Source organism: Lissotriton vulgaris, chromosome 10 (genome assembly GCF_964263255.1).
Source record: "Lissotriton vulgaris chromosome 10, aLisVul1.2, whole genome shotgun sequence".
In the NCBI taxonomy this organism is placed as follows: Eukaryota; Metazoa; Chordata; class Amphibia; order Caudata; family Salamandridae; genus Lissotriton; species Lissotriton vulgaris.
In genome coordinates this window covers 188,660,278-188,681,486 of record NC_141698.1, presented here as the reverse complement: position 1 = coordinate 188,681,486, position 21,209 = coordinate 188,660,278, and the positions used below count along the sequence as shown (strand labels likewise).

Sequence of the window (21,209 nt, the reverse complement as noted above, 5' to 3'; positions counted from 1 at the left end):
ACCCCCCCAGAGCACGGGAAGGGATCGGTACTCACCCCCCCCCGCACTATAGCGGACCTTGGCAGTGGTGTTCCAGTGCAGCTCCCTAAGAATGTTAATAAGATCCGGATCAATTCCCAGGTTAAACATGAGTGTCCATAGTTTGGCTCTATTGACGTTATCAAAAGCAGCTGCTAAGTCCATGAACCCCATGTATATGGTTCCATCAGTCGTCTTGGTGTACTTAGCCGTGAGGAGGTATAGGTTGAGGCATTGGTCACTAGTTGACCTGCCTGTTCTGAACCCGTACTGGGTATCCACCAGGATGTTGTGAGTGTCAGTCCAATCCATTAAGCGGTTGTGGAGCGCCCTCCCGAGAACTTTGGCAGAGACATCAATCAACGAGATAGGTCTGTAGCACTGCGGGCTGTCCCTGCAGCCTTTCTTATATATAGGGACAATCACCGCAGTGGACCATGATCTCGGCAGGCCCGATTTGATTGCTGCATTGAGTACTCTCGTTACCACTGGGGCCCATAACTCGGTGTTACTGAGGAATAGATCTGGTGGGGTTTTGCGTCAGCCCTAGGATTGCTTTAAGGACTTCCTCCAAAGATAATTCTAGTTCTTCTGCCCTTGGTCCCCTCCATATTCCATCTCCAATGTCTACCTCCTGCTGGTTATACAAGGATTTGAAGTGGGTGATCCATTGTTCTGGTAATATGTTAGAGCTGATGACTGGGGAGCTTGAGTCATGGAAGCATGGTCTGTTTATGATTTTCCAAAACTGTGCGTAGTCCTTGTTTTCACCCGCCTCCCTAAGGTCTGCCCAAACTTCTTTTTGGAGAGCACTCTTTCTTATCTTTACCTGGGTTTTGTAGTTCTTTCTACAACGGGCAATTTCAGTCTTGTCCCTTGGGGCCTTTTATAAACTCTGCTTTAGTTCTCTTAGGGCCCTGGAACAGTTTGAATCAAACCATCTTGGGGAGGATGATTGTTTTACGGGCTTCTTAGTTTTCAATAGTCCTTCCACAATTTTGGTTAAAGATTCGAAAGCCACTACCACTCCTCTGCCCTCTATTGAGAGATCTAAGCAGGTCTCTATATGAGCTATCCCTTCGCCCACTAGTTTAGCGTAAAACTCTTGCGGATTAATCAGTGACCACCTTATGCGTCTCCCTTGATCTGTTGGTTGGATATGGGTTTCCTTGATCACCCCTGGGTTTTTTCTGATTACATCTTTACGATTAATTTCTATTGAAATGGGGTTGTGATCACTAAAGGGACTCCACTCTGTGCTTGTTTTTAGAATCTGCTCTCTAGCGCAGGCAGAGATCATTATATAGTCTATTATGGACCCACCACCTCTCCCTTTGAATGTGGGTGTTGGGGATTCCCCTACTTTAAGTGCAGCTATATCCATGACATGAGTGAGCGCAAAGTTATCTAATAGCTTCATCAGAGCTGTGCCCTCTTTATTGTGTGTAAAATGGGGACCCTTTTCTAGTGGGCAGGCTGACCAGTCGGCAGATAAAGGGAATAGCTTGGGGCATAGATGGCAATTAAAGTCCCCCATCAACAGGACAGTTGGTTCTGGCCCCTTCGTCCTTAAGTCCAGTTCCTCATTTAATCTGTTCTCCAGCTCTGCTAGTATGGGAAAATTCCCCTCCACCGGCCCAGAGTTATAAAAATTTAGAAAAAGTAGACTCTCCCGTGGTATTGTAGTGAGACTACTTGTATATTGTCTGACATCCAGTCTGGATATGACCAGGTGCCATTCAGGTCTAAGTCTACGTATATTACTAGGCCTCCTTTTGCTCTCCCAGAATTCGTTCCTTGGGCAGGTCTAAAGAAACACTTATAGCCCTCCAATTGACCAGGGTCCGAATCCCGTGCCCATGTTTCTTGGAGCGCTATAAAATGAAAGCGCCTTATGAATTCTAACCACTCCTTGCTTTTTAGTTTGGCTTCCAGCCCTGCAATATTCCAGGATAGGACGGTCAGGCCATCCCTATTCTCTTTGCCACTAGCTGTCATACTTTCATTTGTTCTAACCTCCCCCACTATTGGTGTATCTTTGATGTTTACATTTTTTCCCCCTCGCTCAAGTGTGGTTCTAACCTCCCGGTTTGTGTATTCTCCTCCCTCCCACGTTCACCCCCTATTTCTGAGCCTGGGTGTCCACTAGTCGCTAGACTTGATACAGAGTTATTTTCTAGTGGGATGAGTCAATCAATATCCTCGAGTGATTGAATAGGGGCAAATCTATTTCTCCATTGGGAGTAGTCTCGTGGGGGAAAGGACTGGTCGGGGTGGCTTAGTGGTCTTGGTCTATGTGTGCGTTGTGGTCTTCCAAGAATCCACCCACCCTCATCATCCGCACAATTAGTGTTCCGAGTCCTTGGGTAAAAATACCCGAGTGGGAGTGCACAAATTGTGCTGGTTTGATTCCTGTTAACATTCTTCAGGATGTAGTCAACCAGACTGGTATCCCTAAAATTTGCGACTATACAGTCTCCTCTTATGTCTTTATTTCTCCCCCCAATCCAGTTTACTCTTCTTACGTGTACTATCTCTCCTCTTTCCCCGTTATTTAAAGGTCTGTGAATATTCAACCACTTGGAGATTTTGGTGAGTAATTGATGATGTGATTCTCTCTCTGTGGGCCTGATTTCTGGGACCCTTGCAAAGACTATTACAAATGGGCTCGCCTCGGGGGGAGGATCTATGTGTGGGGCGTGACTGTTAGTAGTATAGAAGGGGTCGGAGTCTGTATAACAATGATCGTAATTCCCATCCCTCTGTGGGCGGTCTTCCTGTCTCCATTGCATTAATGGTTGTAAAGGGGGTTTTTCCATGTTTTTGGTGTTCGTACTTTGAATGTGTCCCCCTCTTGATTTGTCATTAGAACCCCCTCTTTGATTTTGGACAGTTTTTGGGGCCTCGTGAATCTGGGCAATTGTGTGTTGAGTGTGACTGACACAGTTGTTATTTTGCGCTCTATTTTTATTTACATTATCATTAGTGGCTACCTCAATTGGCTGAGTTAGACCAGTAGAAGTTTTTGCCAGTGTGTGCTCAAATGCCTTAGATTGTTTAGAGAGCTCACACATTATTTTGTCCACCTTGCTTATAATAGGCTTTAATTGTGCCGCAATAATGGATTCTAGCTGTTTTTTGAGATCTGCGACTATTGTCTCAACCCACCCTGGTGGAATGGAATCTACTTGGGAGTTATTTTCTACTAGTATATACTCTTGTGTGCGTGTTGAGGGATTGGCTCTTACTGAAGCTTTCCTTTGTCTCTGGTGCCCCTTGAACCTCCCCTGTCGCTTCCTTTTTTTCTGATGGGTCGTTTCATTGCACTCAGAGGTTTCTTGGCCTGGGGTTTGTGCACAGGGGACATCCTCAGTGTCATTGATTGGTTGGGTCACATTACCATGCATATTTGGGCTGTCTGCTATTGGTGGGTCTCTGGGGGGTGTTTGGGTGATTACATTGAGGTTGGGTGAGGAGGATAAACTCCGTTCCATACGTTCTATTTCCCCCGTGACTTTTTTTAATATTAAGTCAATTGCTGTGGGTTTATTCCCCTTCGGGAGGGCACCCTCCTTCATTGCCACTCGTGTTTGCTTGGGGGTCTCTCTTTTGTTGGATTTGTTCCCAGCCGAACGTGTGTTCGGATGATTAGACATTTTTCCTTATAGTCTCCCACTAAATCACTCTAGTGACCGCTAAGATCAGTTTGGGTAACCTGCGTTAATTGAAAGTCCCACAATTTAAAGAGTTCTACCCAGCTTGGGTTTCTAGTGGTCCTCTATGTGCAGCCGTTAACTTGGTCTAGATACTTTTATAGAGGGCTTCAATAGAGATTGCGTGTTCCAGAAACACACGGTGCAGTACCTGGGTCAGTTGTTAGAAGTCCGCTGGGGCCAAGGGGGGTGGCCCGTCCCGTCCCTCGTCGTCCCCGGACGACCACAGACGGCCCGCCCTCTGCCCGGGCTCGTCCCGCGACGCGGGAGGGTCTACAGATCTTTAAGCGCCTCCGGGCGCTGGTAATTGACGCTGCTGGCGGCGTCGCCGGTGGCCCACAGGGAATGCTGGGGATTGTAGGCGTTTGTGTTGAGCAAGCGCTCCCCCCTCTCGGCGGCCGATTTTGCAGAGCGGCGGCGGGGGAGAGCGTGACACAGGAACTGCCGTAGGATTGTTTGCCCCCAAGCGCTATGCTGTTCCCGCTCCTCTGCAGGGTCTACAGATCTTTAAGCGCCTCCGGGCGCTGGTAATTGACGCTGCTGGCGGCGTCGCCGGTGGCCCACAGGGAATGCTGGGGATTGTAGGCGTTTGTGTTGAGCAAGCGCTCCCCCCTCTCGGCGGCCGCTTTTGCAGAGCAGCGGCGGGGGAGAGCGTGACACAGGAACTGCCGTAGGATTGTTTGCCCCCAAGCGCTATGCTGTCCTTGCTCCTCTGCAGGGTCTACAGATCTTTAAGCGCCTCCGGGCGCTGGTAATTGACGCTGCTGGCGGCGTCGCCGGTGGCCCACAGGGAATGCTAGGGATTGTAGGCGTTTGTGTTGAGCAAGCGCTTCCCCCTCGCGGCGGCCGCTTTTGCAGAGCAGCGGCGGGGGAGAGCGTGACACAGGAACTGCCGTAGGATTGTTTGCCCCCAAGCGCTATGCTGTCCCCGCTCCTTTGCAGGGTCTACAGATCTTTAAGCGCCTCCGGGCGCTGGTAATTGACGCTGCTGGCGGCGTTGCCGGTGGCCCACAGGGAATGCTGGGGATTGTAGGCGTTTGTGTTGAGCAAGCGCTCCCCCCTCTCGTCGGCCGCTTTTGCAGAGCAGCGGCGGGGGAGAGCGTGACACAGGAACTGCCGTAGGATTGTTTGCCCCCAAACGCTATGCTATATAATGTTTTGTTTTGTTATGCTATGTTTTTTTGTGTTTTGTTATGCTATGTTTTGTTGTGTTTGGTATGCTATGCTATGTTTTGCTATGCTATGATATGTTTTGTTTTGTTATGCTATGCTTTTCTATTCTATGTTTTGTTTTGTTATACTATGTTTTGTTGTGTTTTGTTATGCTGTGCTATGTTTTGTTGTGTTTTGCTAAGTTTTGTTATGCTATGTGTTGTGTTTTGTTATGCTATGCTTTGTTTTGTTATGCTATGTTATGCTATGCTATGTTTTGTTGTGCTATGTTTTGTTGTGTTTTGTTATGCTATGCTACGCTCTGGTTTGTTGCGATATGCTATGCTCTGCTTTGTTATGCTATGCTATGTTTTGTTGTGTTTTGTTATGATATGCGATGCTGTGCTTTGTGTTGTTATGCTATGCTATGTTTTGTTTTGTTATGCTATGTTTTGTTGTCTTTTGTTATGCTACGCTATGTTTTGTTATGCTATGCTTTGTTTTGCTAGGTTTTGTTATGCTATGCTATGTTTTGTTGTGTTTTGTTAAGCTATGCTTTGTTATGCTAGGTTTTGTTTTGTTATGCTATGTTTTGTTATGCTATATTATGGTTTGTGATGCTATGCTATGTTTTGTGATGGCATGCTATGTTTTGTTGTGTTTTGTTATACTATGCTTTGCTATGTTTTGTTATGCTACGCTATGTTTTGTTGTGTTTTGTTATGATATGTCATGCTATGCTTTGATTTGTTATGCTAGGTTTTGTTTTGTTATGCTATGTTTTGTTATGCTATGTTTTTTATGCTTTGCTTTGTTTTGTTATGCTTTGCTTTGTTATGCTATGTTTTGTGATGCTATGCTATGTTTTGTGATGCTATGCTATGTTTTGTGATGCTATGCTATGTTTTGTTGTGTTTTGTTATGCTATGCTATTCTATGCTTTGTTTTGTTATGCTATGTTTTGTTATGCTATGCTGTTTTGTTGTGTTTTGTTATGCTATGTTTTTTGTGTTTTGTTATGCTATACTATGTTTTGTTATGCTATGTTTAGTTATGCTATGCTATGTTTTGGTTTGCTATGCTATGTTTTGCTAACCTGGTGTGTGGTGGTTGTGTGTGTGTGTGGTTGTGTGTGTGTGGGGTTGTGTGTGTGTGGTTGTGTGTGTGGTTGTGTGTGTGGGTATGTGTGTGGGTATGTGGGTGTGGTTGTGTGTGTGGGTATGTGTGCTTGTGGGGTTGTGTGTGTGGGGGGTTGTGTGTGTCTTTTTGCATGTGTGTGGGGGTTTGCATGTGTGTGGTTGTCTGTTTGTGTGGGGGGGGGTTATGTGTGTGTGTGGGGGTTGTGTGTAGGGGGTTGTGTGTGTGGGGGTTGTGTGTGGGGGGGTGAGGGGTTGTGGTTGTGTGTGGGGGGGTTTTGTGGGGTGGGGCTGTTTGTGTGTGGGTTGTGGTTGTGTGTGGGGGGGGTTGTGTGTGTGTGGAGGGGTGTGTAGGGTTGTGTGTGTGTGGGGTTGTGTGTGTGGGGTTGTGGGCCTGTGTGTGTGGGGTTGTGTGGTTTTGTGTGGGGTTGTGTGGGGGGGGTTGTGTGTGTGGTTGTGTGTGTGTGTGGGGGGGGTTGTGTGTGTGTGTGTGGGGTTGTGAAATTGCAACAAGCTCGGGGCATTGCATGGTGGGGGCGGGGGAGTGGATTCCTTGTGTTTAAGAGCTTGTAGGAGGAGCGGCTCCTTTAACAAGCTCTCGGCATTGCGTGGCGGGGACGGGCGAGCGGATTCCTTTGAAGTCTGATGCCGATGTTTACAGGCTGCCAAATGGTGTGCGATGTGCACGAGCCCGCACACATGCACTGTAGGCAATCCGCCTTTGGGTGCATTTTTAAGAGCCCTTACTTAAGTCTCGCTGAGAATGCATGCACATTCGCTCAGCGAGACCTAAAAAGCCCCAATCTGCGTGACAAAATCTACCTTTCTACCAAATTTGTTGTAATTCCATCCAGCGGTTTGGGCTGTAGAAGTGTTCAAAGGTCCTATGGAAATTAACATGGGAAAATTCTCTTTTTTTTACACCTCTTTTTCTCGGCCCCCACTTGACTTGCCACCCTGCAACTTTCCATGCACAACAAGACCTAACTACACTTTTTGGGAAAATATTGGGAAGATTTGTCAACCGGCACCAAAGTTATAGGCAAATCAAAAAATGCTTTTCCTATGGAAACATGGTCCTAACTATAACTACTACCTACTGGAGACCACCAGTAGGTTATATGTATTAATATGACTAAGCAAAAACCGAGACAGGCCAGACATAAATGTAACACAAAAGACTTTAGCCCTACTTTTATCTTTGACCTGTCCTGGGATTTTTCTTCTCAAAGTCTGCTCACCCAAGAAGTGTGACAATTCAGACTATTTCAGGCCTTGTACCTGTTAGAAAGGCTTGGGTGTCAGTTACTAGTAATTTTTATGTATTTTGAATTAATAAACAACTGTGATTGTATTCATCTCTACACTGGACAAATAGCGCCACCATGTGGAAGACTATCAACAATGCCACAGTTAACAATTAAGAGTAGTGCTGCCAATTACAGGAAATTGCCAGCTCAAATTAAGCACTGTGAGGAGACACTTTCTCCTCTCTTAGAAGGTGATTCTATGGTGGATTTCTATTAGAACTTTACTGAGTAATGTGCTGTCTTCTTCATGATTTGTATGTGTATGGACTATCTTATTTGATTGCCCAACTAATGCATATCTGTATTTTTATGTATTTGAGTAAGTAAACCTTTAGACGAAGATGCGTATCTGTTGTTCTTATCAGAAATGCTTTAATCTCGCTTTATGTACTTTCATGGGTTTATAAATGAGAGAGACTTGTCCAGCGGGGAACACCAAAGACTATAGGGATTACACCACTCCCAATTTAATAGCAGCGAGCTGAGAAGGGCAAAATCATGATGTGGTTTAGCTCGTTGAGGTCCAGATTAAGGATACACATTGCTCTATCCAGTGTAACTCGTTCCAAACTCTCAATAAGACCTGCCCTTAATTACATAATCTCTCCTTTCCTTTCTACAGTTCTTCCTACCATGGTGGCTCCTCTGTATCTGGGTCCTTCTGTTCCAAGACCGAGCTCCCTCAATAATCTTAGCAGGTTCCAGTTTCATAGCTTTTATTGAAGAAAGCATTGTGAGTGAAGAGAAACCGAGATCAACGAAAGGTTCAATCTTCTCTCGTTTAATGGGGGCCATGTGTATCCCCCACTGTAACCGAATGGAAGGCAGGCCTTGACTGGTGCGCCCAAGAGGAAAAGGTGATATATGATAGTAGGGGAAGCAAGATAAAATGTGATAAAATATGGTCCCCCTGGGTGAACTTTAGAAACCTAGAAGGGATAATACCCTGGGATGAGCCAGTGAACTTTCTGTATAGAGGCAATTCCGAGTCTAGACTGTTTTTCCTAACTATGGTTAAAGATGTGATATCCTGAAACATGGGTGTAATTTAAATGTGGTGCTGGTTTTTTTAAAATTATTTAGACGCCAATGTTTTCAAATGGTTAATTATGTATGCTTGTAATGCATTGTAAGAGATTTTGTGAGCCTGTTTAATAAAAGAAGACTTTTGTAAAAAAAAAATCCTCTCGTTTATCACTCAGCTGAGGGAGATCGAGCGGCGCTGAACACTTGAACATGGAAGTCAACAGGGACTACAGTCTAGATTGGCTCCTGGTGATCACGTGGCTACCACTAAGCGGCACCGATTAGCCGTGCAAGCGTCGCTGTCACCATCCAGGCGGAAGGGGGCGGAGATACCTAAAATAGCAGCTCTGATTGGCTAGAAGCTGTCACTTGCTCATCAGAGCTGAAAGAGTGGACGGATAGGAATGAAAACAGAGCGCGGGCATGGCGATTCGCTGCGAGGCGTCACGTGCGTTCACAGCTGATCCCGGCTCTTGGCTCTGCTCAGTGGCAGACTTTTCCCGGGTGGAGGAGCACGAGCAGGGACCCCAGAAGATTCCTCAGCCATGGCGACCCCTCAGAGCCTGGAACAGACCTTTCCAATAGAGGTCCAACACGACCGCCGAAGGAGGCAGTTTTGTGTCCGACTCAACGGTGAGATCATACATACGTTCTTATATAGTCTTTCTTCCCCTTATCGCTACATCACCTATTCCCTCTCCTGTGCGCCTACACTTGCCCTTAGCCTGACCCTTCTTGTCACTTTTCCTGCCCCCGTGCGTCCCTTGTATTATCTTACAGTCATATTTTGTTTTCTGAAGTGATATCCCCTTGACGTTTCTCTCGATTACAGTCGCCTGTTTTGCTCCCGCATGTCTACAAATGAGCCCCTCTCTTTTAAACCCCTTGTCTATTCTTCTAACCCCTGCTTTTCAGCCCTGTTGTATATTCGTCTGATTCCACCCCTGTATGTTTCCCCTAATTCTGTTTTTCCCCGATTCCATGTTTGTGTCTTTTCCTTGTTTTGTAATTGTGTTTTTAACCTGGTCTCATAAGTCTCTTTCCGCGGTTCCATACCTTTCTATCCGTAACCTCTTCTTCCTTTATTCCCCATTGCCTCCTCCCCTTTATTTTCCTCTGATCTCCGACACACTCCTCACCTATTCTCTTGTCATTTTCCCTGATTCGCCCCCTGTCGTTTCCACAGTCTCGTCGGTTCCCCTGACACCCCCCTCTGTAATCGCTCCACTTATCCCGCGCCCCTCTTGACTCTTCTTCAAGGGTTCTTCCAGACGTTTCTTCGTCTCTTGTTGCATCTTCTTTTGATTCCATTCATTTCTGTTTTGCCTGTTTTCCAGACTTGTCACTTTTTTTTTGCATCAGGATTTTTTTTTTTCAAATGCAATCTTCTCCTGGCCCACCTTTTCTCTTCACCGCACTTTAACTTTTTTTTACCTCTGAGCGACCTCTTGCCCGTTACTCAGATCTTTGTTGTGTTTTTTGTTGTTGGTTTTTTAAGTTTCTCCCGGATTCTTTTTTTGAGTCTGGCCTTTACTTGTCTTGGCATCTGCTCCACTGCGTCAATTCACCTGCTCTCATCATTACCACTTCCTCTAGCGTCCTGTCCCTTTGGCTTTCCCCTTACCTCATCTCTTTTCGTAGCCCCCCTTCATCGATTCCTCCCCTAATTCTGTCTCATCCTTTGACGTAGTCTGTTTCCTGATCTCCCCTATCATATCTTATGACTTCTTTCTTTTCTCTGGACCTTCCCCCAAGTCCTGCACTTTTCCAGACACATTTTCAACTTTGTTTTTTTTCCCGACTTAAGTCTTTCTCTCTGACCTATTATTATCTCTTCTCACCCTCCTTCCCTTTGCATGCCTCTTGACCATACCATGCTGCTCTCGGCTCCCCCCCCGTTCCTGTACACCCCTTGTTCATGCCATGCCCAGATAGCTCTGCCCTGCATCCTCTTACAGCTCATCGTTTGAACTCGTGGGGCGAGTTTACTGCGGGGTCTCCTTTCCTTCATTCTTCTTTCATCCTCGCTTTCATGGTACAATGTGAGATTTCCTGCTTGCACCCAAGAGCGAGAATGTCAGCAAATGCAAATATGTGCAGAGTAGAAAGACTCCTCTGCTGGAAACAGCTGCAGGCTCAGCTGGTCGCCTCGCTTTGGTGACTCCTCGGTGCCAAGGGGAAGGGTTAGCGGGTCGGTGCTGCTGTATGCATTTATTTATGTGATGTATTTAGTGCATATTTATATAGCGCTTTCTTTACCCAAGGGCGACAGAGCGTTTCACAATAGAACCAAGAACGTTACATGAATGTAATATTACATATTTTACACGTTACAGAACATGTACTGTTACGTTCAGAAGCTATGTCCTTGGAACAGCTATTAATAGGCTGAGGTTTGGACTCAGCACTTCGGAGGCTGCTAGAGCACAAAGTATGCCAAATAAATGTAGCTGCGCGCTCATCGCTCAGGCCGTCGCCTTTTAGTGATAATCGCCCTCAGTGTTTACTCTGTGGAGTCTCAGTGACGTCATCCTCCTTTGCTCAAGCACCACAGTGCTGGCAAGTGGCCCCGTGTCATGTTTATCACTCAGTCGTCCTGCCGCTTTAGCCAGCATCACTTTCAGAGCCTGCGGCTTTGACTTGGAGTACCGCTCTATTAACAGAAATATGTACGTTCTTTTATAGCGTTTATAGAGCGTAATCTCATCATAAAGTACTTATGAACTATATACAGAAAATACATTGTATTTACAAAAATATTACAAAGCACAGATAAAAATTAGAAACGCAGCAATTCCTGTATATCATTACGCCTTCTACGTCTGGATATTCTCTTTTGCATCCTAAAGAGCGCGTCATTTTTTTTGCTTTCTTTTCATCCCTGCTTATTAATCAAAATATGATAGTTTTAGCTTTACCTTTATTGCACAAGGTGTGCTTTGTCCAGCACTTTGTACTATCCTCTCTGACATTACCCCAAAACTCTTGCTGTGCTTCTGGAAGCTGAAGTATCATTAAATGTCTGTGTGGACAATTCCCTAAATAACCTTGTACATATTTAACATGAGAACATCCACAATGTTGTTCTTCCAGTCAGATGCCTAAGACTGGCTGTTGCCTCAGCATCCCAGACCATAAAGGAAATCCCATAATAATCCATGCCTCAAATTTGTCACCCAGTGTAAAGAAAATAAACTGTTTTTTCTTTATGGCCAGGTCTGCATATATGATTGTAACTAAAGTAAGTATTTTAGAATGTTTGTTTGTTTTGATGTCAGCTAGGGTTTTGAGATCATAAGTCGGATGCCTCTTAACTACTCAGCACAACGAATGATGGTCCCTACCAGGCAACACTAGGCCCATCATTTTGACTTTCGCTGGATTCCAAATAAGGTATTCACACAATCAGAAGTCCTTACATAGTGCCGTCCTTGGATGAAAATATTTTTGGTATTCTATCAGTAGACATTTATTCCTTACTTATAATATAATTAGTGTTGTGGATTTCTCCACAGTGTGTTCGGGCAGAAGATTCAAAGCTACCATGATACATAATGTGGATATCCCTTTCCATAAACAAATTTGTGGCTTGGGGTGAAACATTGTCAGAAAATAACAAACTCGCCTGCACACCTATTGGCATTAAACAAGATCAAGGGTGTAGCAGTAGAATGTCATACCTTAGGGGCCGCTGTGGGGCCCATTCCATCCAATGAGAAGGAGAACATAAAGGAAGAACCTACAAAACACGAAACGAAGTATCATGGAATTGACCAGAGCCCTGGTGTAAGTGATGAGGCAGTATTAGATACCAATGAAGTGGGGGGAAATAGGAAGCTCTGATGGACGTAAATCAGCGAGAAGAGAAAACCAAATGCCCTACACTAGAAAGCAGGAGAAATTTTTCGTCTGAGAGCTATTTAGAGAGCAAGTAGAAAGCAACAAAGACGATATGCATCTTTTCCAATTTTTGGGGGGGGGGGGGAAATCCCACCAGCACTCCAAATACACCTACTTGTAAAAGAATATGTGATAATACAACGCTAACATTTTACTTCACATGCGTCTTTACCACGCAGCCTTTTCCAACGCACGATTGTACACTGCAAAATTTACGTTACTTAACCTCTTACGTCCTGTACATAATGATACTGATAGGCTAAAAAAAATAATTTCTAAACTGCCGAACAAAGCAAAATATCGATGTTTATAACAAACCAATACTACAGATTACCTTCCTTTTTTAATTTACAATGCGCTTTAATTATATTTTTTTTATGTATAAACATTGGATCCTTATCTCACCTCTCCACGCCTTTCACCAGCTGCCCTTCACGGAAACGAGCGTCAAAACATGTTTTGAAAAATAGAGATAGGACTACTATAATGACGTGCACGTCACGTCGCTGGGGAGGCGCTTTTCTTGATAGTCAGAAGCACTTAATATCGTTTTTTTCTCAGTTTTCTTCTTTTTTTTTTTTTTTTCAATCCACTTGTTTTTTTTGGGGGGGGGGAGACCCCCTAAGCCCCCCTTTTTTTATAGTTCCTTTTTCTTAATGATGAACACGCAGGATGAAAGAAAGAAGACTGGAAGGAATGAACGTTGCGTGGTAAAGACGGTTGTGGAATGCACCCGCGTTGAAAAGACGTTTGCGTGGTAAGTGAACCGTAGTAAACGTCACGCGTGGTAAAGACTTTGTAGTAAATGATGTTTCCCCTTGTAAAAGAGCCACTTACTGAGTCCACCTCACAACTTATAGTAAAAGATAAAAGGAAGAAGGCAGCCAAGTTGACCTTTGTTTTTGAGAGGGAGAACTAAGTGGAGCTTTTGTGATGACTGGTTGGGAGTTCTCATTAGGCGTTCTGAAGTTTTGTGCTGATGTTAGAGTTTTTATGTTCACTTATAATAATGAAATATTGAGTCCTGGACACTGGTATTATTTTGCGGGTTTTGTTGAATGTATAGAGTCGGTCTATTTACAGGTTTGTATTTCTGCTTATTTAATGCTACGTTCTGCTTTGCGGCAGGCAGGTGGGCGGGGTTGCTTTGCTCTCTGTTCAGGGCAGGAGTGGTTGGCCCACTCCTAAGTGCCCAATGACTGTTTGGTTGGCCCTCTCGGGCCGCCCAAACCAGTCATGCGCACTTTCCCCGTCCTCCATGCTTGGGTGCATTACACTCTGCGTGGAGAACAAGCCCAGGCCCCCATTCCCTGGTTGAGCGTCGAACCATGATGCTCAAAACCCTCTACGCTCAAAACCTGTAGTGTTGTGATTTGGCAGGGGAGCCTGGGTGCTTACCAATCACAATGCTGCATTGCAGACTTGTGATTGGTCAGTGGGGCCTGCTTCCTGTTCCTGGAGTTCCTCGAAGAGAGCAGGAGCAGAGACTCGGGACCTGGCGGCAAGGTGAGTTTCTTTATGTATTTAGTTTAATATGCGTGCTCTTTTCCACCTCCCTCCACGACCAGCACACCTCACTACCCGCGAGCCATGCCGACCGCCACTGTTTGAAAGTGAAGAAACTCAAAATTCTGCATTTGTTTTCCCAACTGAATTCTGGCAGGTAGATCGTATGCAGGGAAAACCTCACAAATGCGGTAATGTTTGCGCATTATGGAATCTTGATTCTGGTGCAAAATCCCATTAGGGCCCACCTGAAAGACCTGCACTGGCTCCCCGTCAACAAGAGGATCACCTTCTTCAAACTCCTCACCCACGCTCACAAAGCTCTCCACAACACCGGACCAGCACACCTCAACAAACGACTCATCTTCTACACCCCGAACCACCAGCTTCGCTCCGCTGCCCTCGCCACTGCCCCCCACATCAGTCGAGCGACCGCCGCCGGCAGATTGTTCTCCCACCTCGCCGCAAAAACCTGGAACACCCTCCCCATCCACCTATGACAGACCCAGGACCTGCTGGCCTTCAGGAGACTCCTCAAGACCTGGCTGTTCGAGCAGTAGCAGCAGCCCGAAAGCCATCTCTGGCCGTTGCCTATTTATAGCTCATTCTCCTCTTTCTACGGTGCTTTCAACTCAGACATTCATAACAAACAGCCTGCTTGTACAGGAATAGGAATAAAACCCACGAGACGCTAACTCCATCCTGTGAATGGAAACGTAAATGAGCATTTTTTTAGGATCATTGACACAATATCATGGTGAACAATATTGTCGACAAAGATTTTGTGTCAAAAATATTTTTTACCACAATATTGTGCGCCTATACTTATAATGGTAAGTACAAAAATGCAGGGAAAAGAATATCCTTGACACTAATATAGTTACATACATTTGTTTGTGAATGTATGTGTGTACATATGTATGTATGTATATGTATGTATATATATATATATATATATATATATATATATATATAATATATATTGTTCCTGTTCCGTCAGTGAGTGACGGAAACACACCAGGTGCGGACCTCCAGACCAACCTCGTCACTGCAGCGAAAGATTCTTTCAAAAAGAAGATGCAAATCCTCAAATAGGTGGCAGAGTGAAGTTTTTATTTAAATTAAAGGACAAATGTCCATCCGACAACGCGTTTCACTCCTCTAGGGAGCTTGATCACATGTGTGTATATATAAACTCTCCTCGACTTCTTCCCAATCCCAAAAAAGACACAGCACTCACGGGTGGAGAGTCTAATAAAATCCATGACTCTCCATCCGTGCTGTGTCTTTTTTGGGATTGGGAAGAAGACGACTAGGAGCGTCATATATTGCGGGAGCACCCCCCGCATACAGCACCCGTGTATGAGTGCGTGAGTTTGGTGCAAGAGGAGCGACGATGTATGAGAGACAGTGTAAAGTTGTACATTTGAAATATTGACATTTATTAATGAAATATAATGTAAATTAAATAAATTCCTCTAATACTATATATATTCATATTAACATACAAACACGCATATTAGTTTTTTTTTTTAAACTTGTTTTTATTGGTAACATTGCATCATATCACATCATGTACATTAATCGTGTACATATTACATTGAGGCAATCCCCGCCACTTTTTTTCTCTTTCCTATATATATATTTATTGTTTACGTCGATTTTATGACGTTTTATTGTGATAAGCCTAGCAGGGAACAATGCGATTGCCCATCTGTGGGCTTTACAAAGCAATTTGCTATTGTCGTGTTACATCTACTATACACTACAAGATGGCCGCCTCTGTCTCATGCTAGGCTTTAGTCCCCTTGTTTGTGTCCACACCTGACTGGAAGTGGGAGTGACCATGTATGTTAAAAATAAGGTCGGAAACAAACACAGTGCATCACACACTGACGAAGGCAGACCGCCGAAACGCGTCTGTGTGCACCCCTCCGCTAAATAAAATCTAGCGCGTGTGTAACCCTCAACCTCGAGTGCTGTTGTATTCTTTCCAAGGAGGAGTGGGAAGGACTTTGGAGCGTTAATGTGTGGCGGTGTCCACGAACCGCCGACAGCACCCGCCGACGAGCGAGCAGCCGCTTTTTCGTGGAGAAAGGAGCGTTTCTGAAGTGCGCGGCTGCGCACCGCCTGATCCAATCTGGGAGCTCGAGTCCGGTCACGGATTACAGAGGAGTACGCAAGCCCCGTGTCTCCCGAGGAAGACGTCTCCGGTGAGCATTGCATGCATCTGCTAATCGTACACTCCCATCTCTGCACGTCAGGGAGTTTTGGAATTGTGTGGCCAGGCGACAGAGGATTGAGGTTGAGAATGCGCATTTGAACTGCGGGGGTGGCAGCACTACCTACAAGCGCGAGTCTACAGTACGAGTCTAATACTGTTTATGACACGCGCTGTTCCGACATGTTTTCTGATGCGGAATGGCAATCGGCAGCAAAGGGCATGTTTAAAAGGCAGACAAGACCGCCTGCATCAACTGAAACGCCCACAGTGGTAACGCCCAGTAATCCACTCTTGATAACAATGACGAAATTGGAACGCCTGCATGAAAGGGAAATCCGCAAATGGTGGGAGGCGACAAGCCTCACTAATTATATTGAAGAAGAAAGGGTACCAAGGGGGTTGAGAGTCCACACTGTCCCCTCCTACGAGAATCCGGACCCGCAATTGCTAACGGACTGGTTCGAGCATACTGCTCAATACTGTGAGGGCACACTTAAAATACTTGTGAAATACACTTGGAGCGACAGGGAGCGAGCACTGGCAGACATCCAAGCAATTAACAACGAACTTGAGAGTGAGACTGATCCTAGTCAAGTGGCAAACATCACACAAATGAAGGAACAAATGAAGGCCAGGCTAATCAAATATGAAGCCAAAATAAGACTCCGCAAACAGGAAAAATACGAGAGGGACACCAACGATTATCTAACTGGACGCGTCCTCACGTATGCAAAAAAGTTTGACGCCCCACGCAAGGCCCTGCAGAAGAGCAGAAAGGAAGGTGCTGTGACAACTAGCGGTACTGGAGAAGTTACCTCCGAATCAGACATAACCGAGAATGAATCGGAAGAGAATCAATCAGACCCAGATATACGCACTACCAACAGGGGGCCTAGAGTGGTAGACAAAAGCACCAAGACTCCTTTTCAGGAGGAATACGAAGTAATACAAAGCACATGGCTCCGAGGTGGGAAGAACAAGCCCCCAGACACGGATACCCAAGGAGCAGAAAAAGACGGAGAACCAGACGGGCAGGCGGGGGGGAACAAGAGGAAGGGGCAGAGGCGGCGCCCGAGTATCTCGCTGGACCAATCGGAAGTGCACCAACAAAAAACAATAGCCTCAGTCATCCATCCAAGTGGAATTAACATTACCACTAACCCCTCAGGAAACCATAGCACTGATAATGAGGCAACAAATCTAACGGTGGTCAACCTCACTACTAGAGAACTGACAATGGAAGAAGAACAAGTCCTAAGCCTCGGACTAACTTTTTGTCCAAATAGTGAGTTGGAATACACCCAAACCAAAATAGACTTGTTCCGCTTCACGCGCAAACTGAAATTACATAAACATTTCAAAATGCGGCCACATATACAAAATAAAGAACACCAAGGGCGAAGAATTACAGCTACAGACGCACTGAGCGGCAAAGACTTACGCTCAGTAGAGATACTAACAGATCTCGAATTGGAACAAACACAGGACCTTGCAGACTTGGATCCAGCCCAGAGAGCGGAAATGCAGGGTATCGAACAAGACAGTGAAAACAGTGGATTTAAACCAGCGTCCACCTTCGTTCCTCAATCCCCTTGGGATGCTATAGATGTGTTCTCGGAAGCTATGAACGATGATCTATTAAAGTTTCGAAAAAACAACCAACAAAATCCCCACCAGAACATCACGGAACAACAGAGACTAGCCCTTAAAGGACTAACGACGGACACGAAAATAATTGTGAAGCCCTCTGATAAGGGCGGGAACGTGGTTTTAATGACTCGTGAATATTACACGAAGGAAGCATTGAGGCAACTCTCAGATGAAAACTTTTATACCAAATGCACCAATGAGACCTACCAACAGAGTATCATAGAATACGATAAACTCATCTCTAAATGGTATAACCAACGAATGCTGAACAAAGATGAACACCTGTTCTTACGCACCACTTGCCCCATGACTCCGACTTTCTACCACCTCCCAAAACTTCACAAAAATCTTGACTGTCCACCTGGACGCCCGAACATTTCTTCAATTGGGAGTCTAACGGAGAATATGTCTCGCTTTGTGGACCACACCTTATTTCCTCTTGTGTCTACTTTGGACTCGTATGTACGAGACACAAAAGACTTCTTGACGAAATTGAATAATCTGGTGTGGGAACAGGATTATCTTTTGATGGTATTAGACATCACCAGCCTCTACACGATTATTGAACACAGTTATGGATTAGAGGCGGTGAAATGGGCACTGGAACGACGCCAACTACGATTTTCTAGACATAATCTAATGATTCTAGAATTCGTAGAATTTTGTCTAAAACCAATATTTTCCTGTTCGAAGAACAGTTATACATCCAGAAGTCTGGCACGGCGATGGGTACCTGCTTTGCTCCCAGCTATGCGAACTTGTTCGTGGGCTGGTGGGAGGAGCAGGTACCCAGGAGCTGTATAGTTGGACGCAAAGAGGGTAAGGTCATCTGCTGGCATCGATACATCGATGACCTTTTCATTGTGCGGAAAGGTAACCTTGAAACAGCTCAGGAGTACATCAATGTACTCAACAATAATCAACTCAATCTGCGATTTTCGGGAACAGTGAGTCCAGTGGCAGCGGACTATCTGGACCTCAAAATATACGCAGAAGATGGTCAACTCCACACTAACCTCTTCAGAAAACAAACTGCTGGCAATTCCACACTGCACGCCAGCAGTAGCCATCCACCCCAATTAATCAACAGCATCCCCTATGGGGAACTGCTAAGACTTCGTAGGAACTGTTCTAAACCCTCGGATTTCGAAGCGGCTGCTTCGGAATGCATATCCCGATTTAGAGCTAGGGGATATGGCGAGAGAATGCTCCGTAACACTCTAAACAGAGTAAGGAAAATAGAGAGACAGTCCCTCTTGACCAGTAATACTGAACAGGTCAACCGAAGGGGTTTGCCAGGTGACAACAAGGGCAAGTTCAGAGTTATAACTCCCTACTCAACAGGTGCGGATAGCTTCAGAGCTATGCTACGCAAGAACTGGCATATTCTTTTAACCGACAATGTGCTCAAAGAAGACCTTCCGACCCAGCCACTCCTAACCTTCAGTAAAGCGAGATCACTAGGCGACATATTAGTGCACAGTCATCTTGATAAAGTGTCTCCAAGAACTAACACTTTAAGGGAGCAACGAGGCTTTTACCCCTGCGGCCGCTGCAAAGCGTGCGCAGGTAGTAAACGCGTACTCTCGTATACAATAACAGAAACTGGCAGGACAATCTACATAAATAAATTCATCACCTGCAGCACACAGTATGCCGTCTACTGCTTGCAGTGCCCCTGTGGCTTACGCTACATTGGGAGCACGATCAAGGAGATAAAGCTCAGAATATTAGAACACATGCGAGCCATCGACAAAACAGATCAGACCTATCCGGTGGCTCGTCATTTCGCGGAAGCACACAATCTGGACCGGAATAAGCTCCAGTATTTCGGCCTCGATATTGTACCCCCTAATATTCGTGGAGGTGACCGTCTACGCAGATTAAGGAGACTAGAGTCCCGATATATCATCGATCTGTGTACGAAACATCCCAAAGGTCTTAACAGTGGGGAGGAGATGGCTTTCCATCTAGGGAAATGAGCGGAGAACAACAACTGATATACACTATTCTTAGATGATAGTGCACTTTATTGAACAGGAATTAGAACTTCTTACATTATCATATTTGAAACAAATGTATACCAATGTATATAATAGCTCTGAAACCTATATCCGATTTTCCGTCTTATATATATCAGCGTGTGAGAGACACGTCATTGTTACTTAACCTACAGTACCTGGTTTTGCCGTATAACCTACTACTATGAATTTAGGAAATATCACTAATACCTTGTGATCCAGATTGAATGAATCTAAATTTGATTGGGTATAATGCAGGAGTCTAACTTAGATGTCTCTCACATATTTAGCTTTCCACTGTATATAAGATGCACTTTAATCACATTTGTTCTAATTTTGAATTCACGTTATAATTTTCATTTGAAATGTGGTTGAATACTGTGAACAATTATACATGCCCCTTCTGACGTTGTACGCGATGCATCTCACTCTATACCCACTTGTCTCAACCCCCCTCTCAGCTACGTCCAGCTTTCAGCTGTGGTTTGAGATTTGATTCATTTTTCTTTTGTGTACAGGTGATTTGGAATATGTATTGTATATGGGGACACAAGCCGATCCACGGCTTTATTGTTTACGTCGATTTTATGACGTTTTATTGTGATAAGCCTAGCAGGGAACAATGCGATTGCCCATCTGTGGGCTTTACAAAGCAATTTGCTATTGTCGTGTTACATCTACTATACACTACAAGATGGCCGCCTCTGTCTCATGCTAGGCTTTAGTCCCCTTGTTTGTGTCCACACCTGACTGGAAGTGGGAGTGACCATGTATGTTAAAAATAATGTCGGAAACAAACACAGTGCATCACACACTGACGAAGGCAGACCGCCGAAACGCATCTGTGTGCACCCCTCCGCTAAATAAAATCTAGCGCGTTTGTAACCCTCAACCTCGAGTGCTGTTGTATTCTTTCCAAGGAGGAGTGGGAAGGACTTTGGAGCGTTATATATATATATATATATATATATATATATATATATATATATAATGGCGGCGTGTGTTTCTGCACGAGGATTAAATAAATAAAATTTGCAATTTTCCATTTGGGTCTGGCTTTTCGTTTTTGTTCCGAAGTGGTATTTGGGACACAGCGGAGTTCGTGTCATATATATATATATATATATATATATATATATATATATTCAACTTCCTTTTCTCCAGGAAGGAGCCTCAATCCCTCAGGGCAGGCAGTGCTAGGGGACGGAGAGCCCCTAGAAACACAAACACCAAACTTCCTCCTTGCTGTAGAAAGAAATGCACTGCTCACTGGACTTGCGGGCAAACGTGGGTTTATTTCAATTAGTACAGCAACATAACAGCAAAGTCCTTTCGTGAAACCTGACGCGTTTCAGCCGTCTTGCAGCCTTGTTCACAGGTGAGTTCAGGATTGTGGCGTAATCCGCTTACTGGCGCGCCTTTTGAAGACTCCCAGAGTCCAAAGTAGTCTTCCAGTACTACAATCCCCATAATGCACAGTAACTCATTTCCGGATTGGCTTCTTAACATTTTGCAGTTCGTTTTCCTTTTAATTTCATATTCGGGGACACTGC

General features: G+C 44.9%; 1 protein-coding gene across 1 annotated transcript in view; it reads left to right on the top strand.

Moving 5' to 3' along the window:
* Positions 1-8,751: 8,751 nt before the first annotated feature.
* The window catches only part of NATD1 (N-acetyltransferase domain containing 1), a 52,698-nt gene continuing 40,240 nt past the window's right edge, over positions 8,752-21,209 (top strand). Inside the window, exon 1 of the mRNA XM_086940863.1 lies at positions 8,752-8,988. Coding sequence (XP_086796989.1) covers positions 8,901-8,988 — 88 coding nt within the window. The 5' untranslated portion in view covers positions 8,752-8,900. The remainder of the gene's footprint in view (positions 8,989-21,209) is intronic.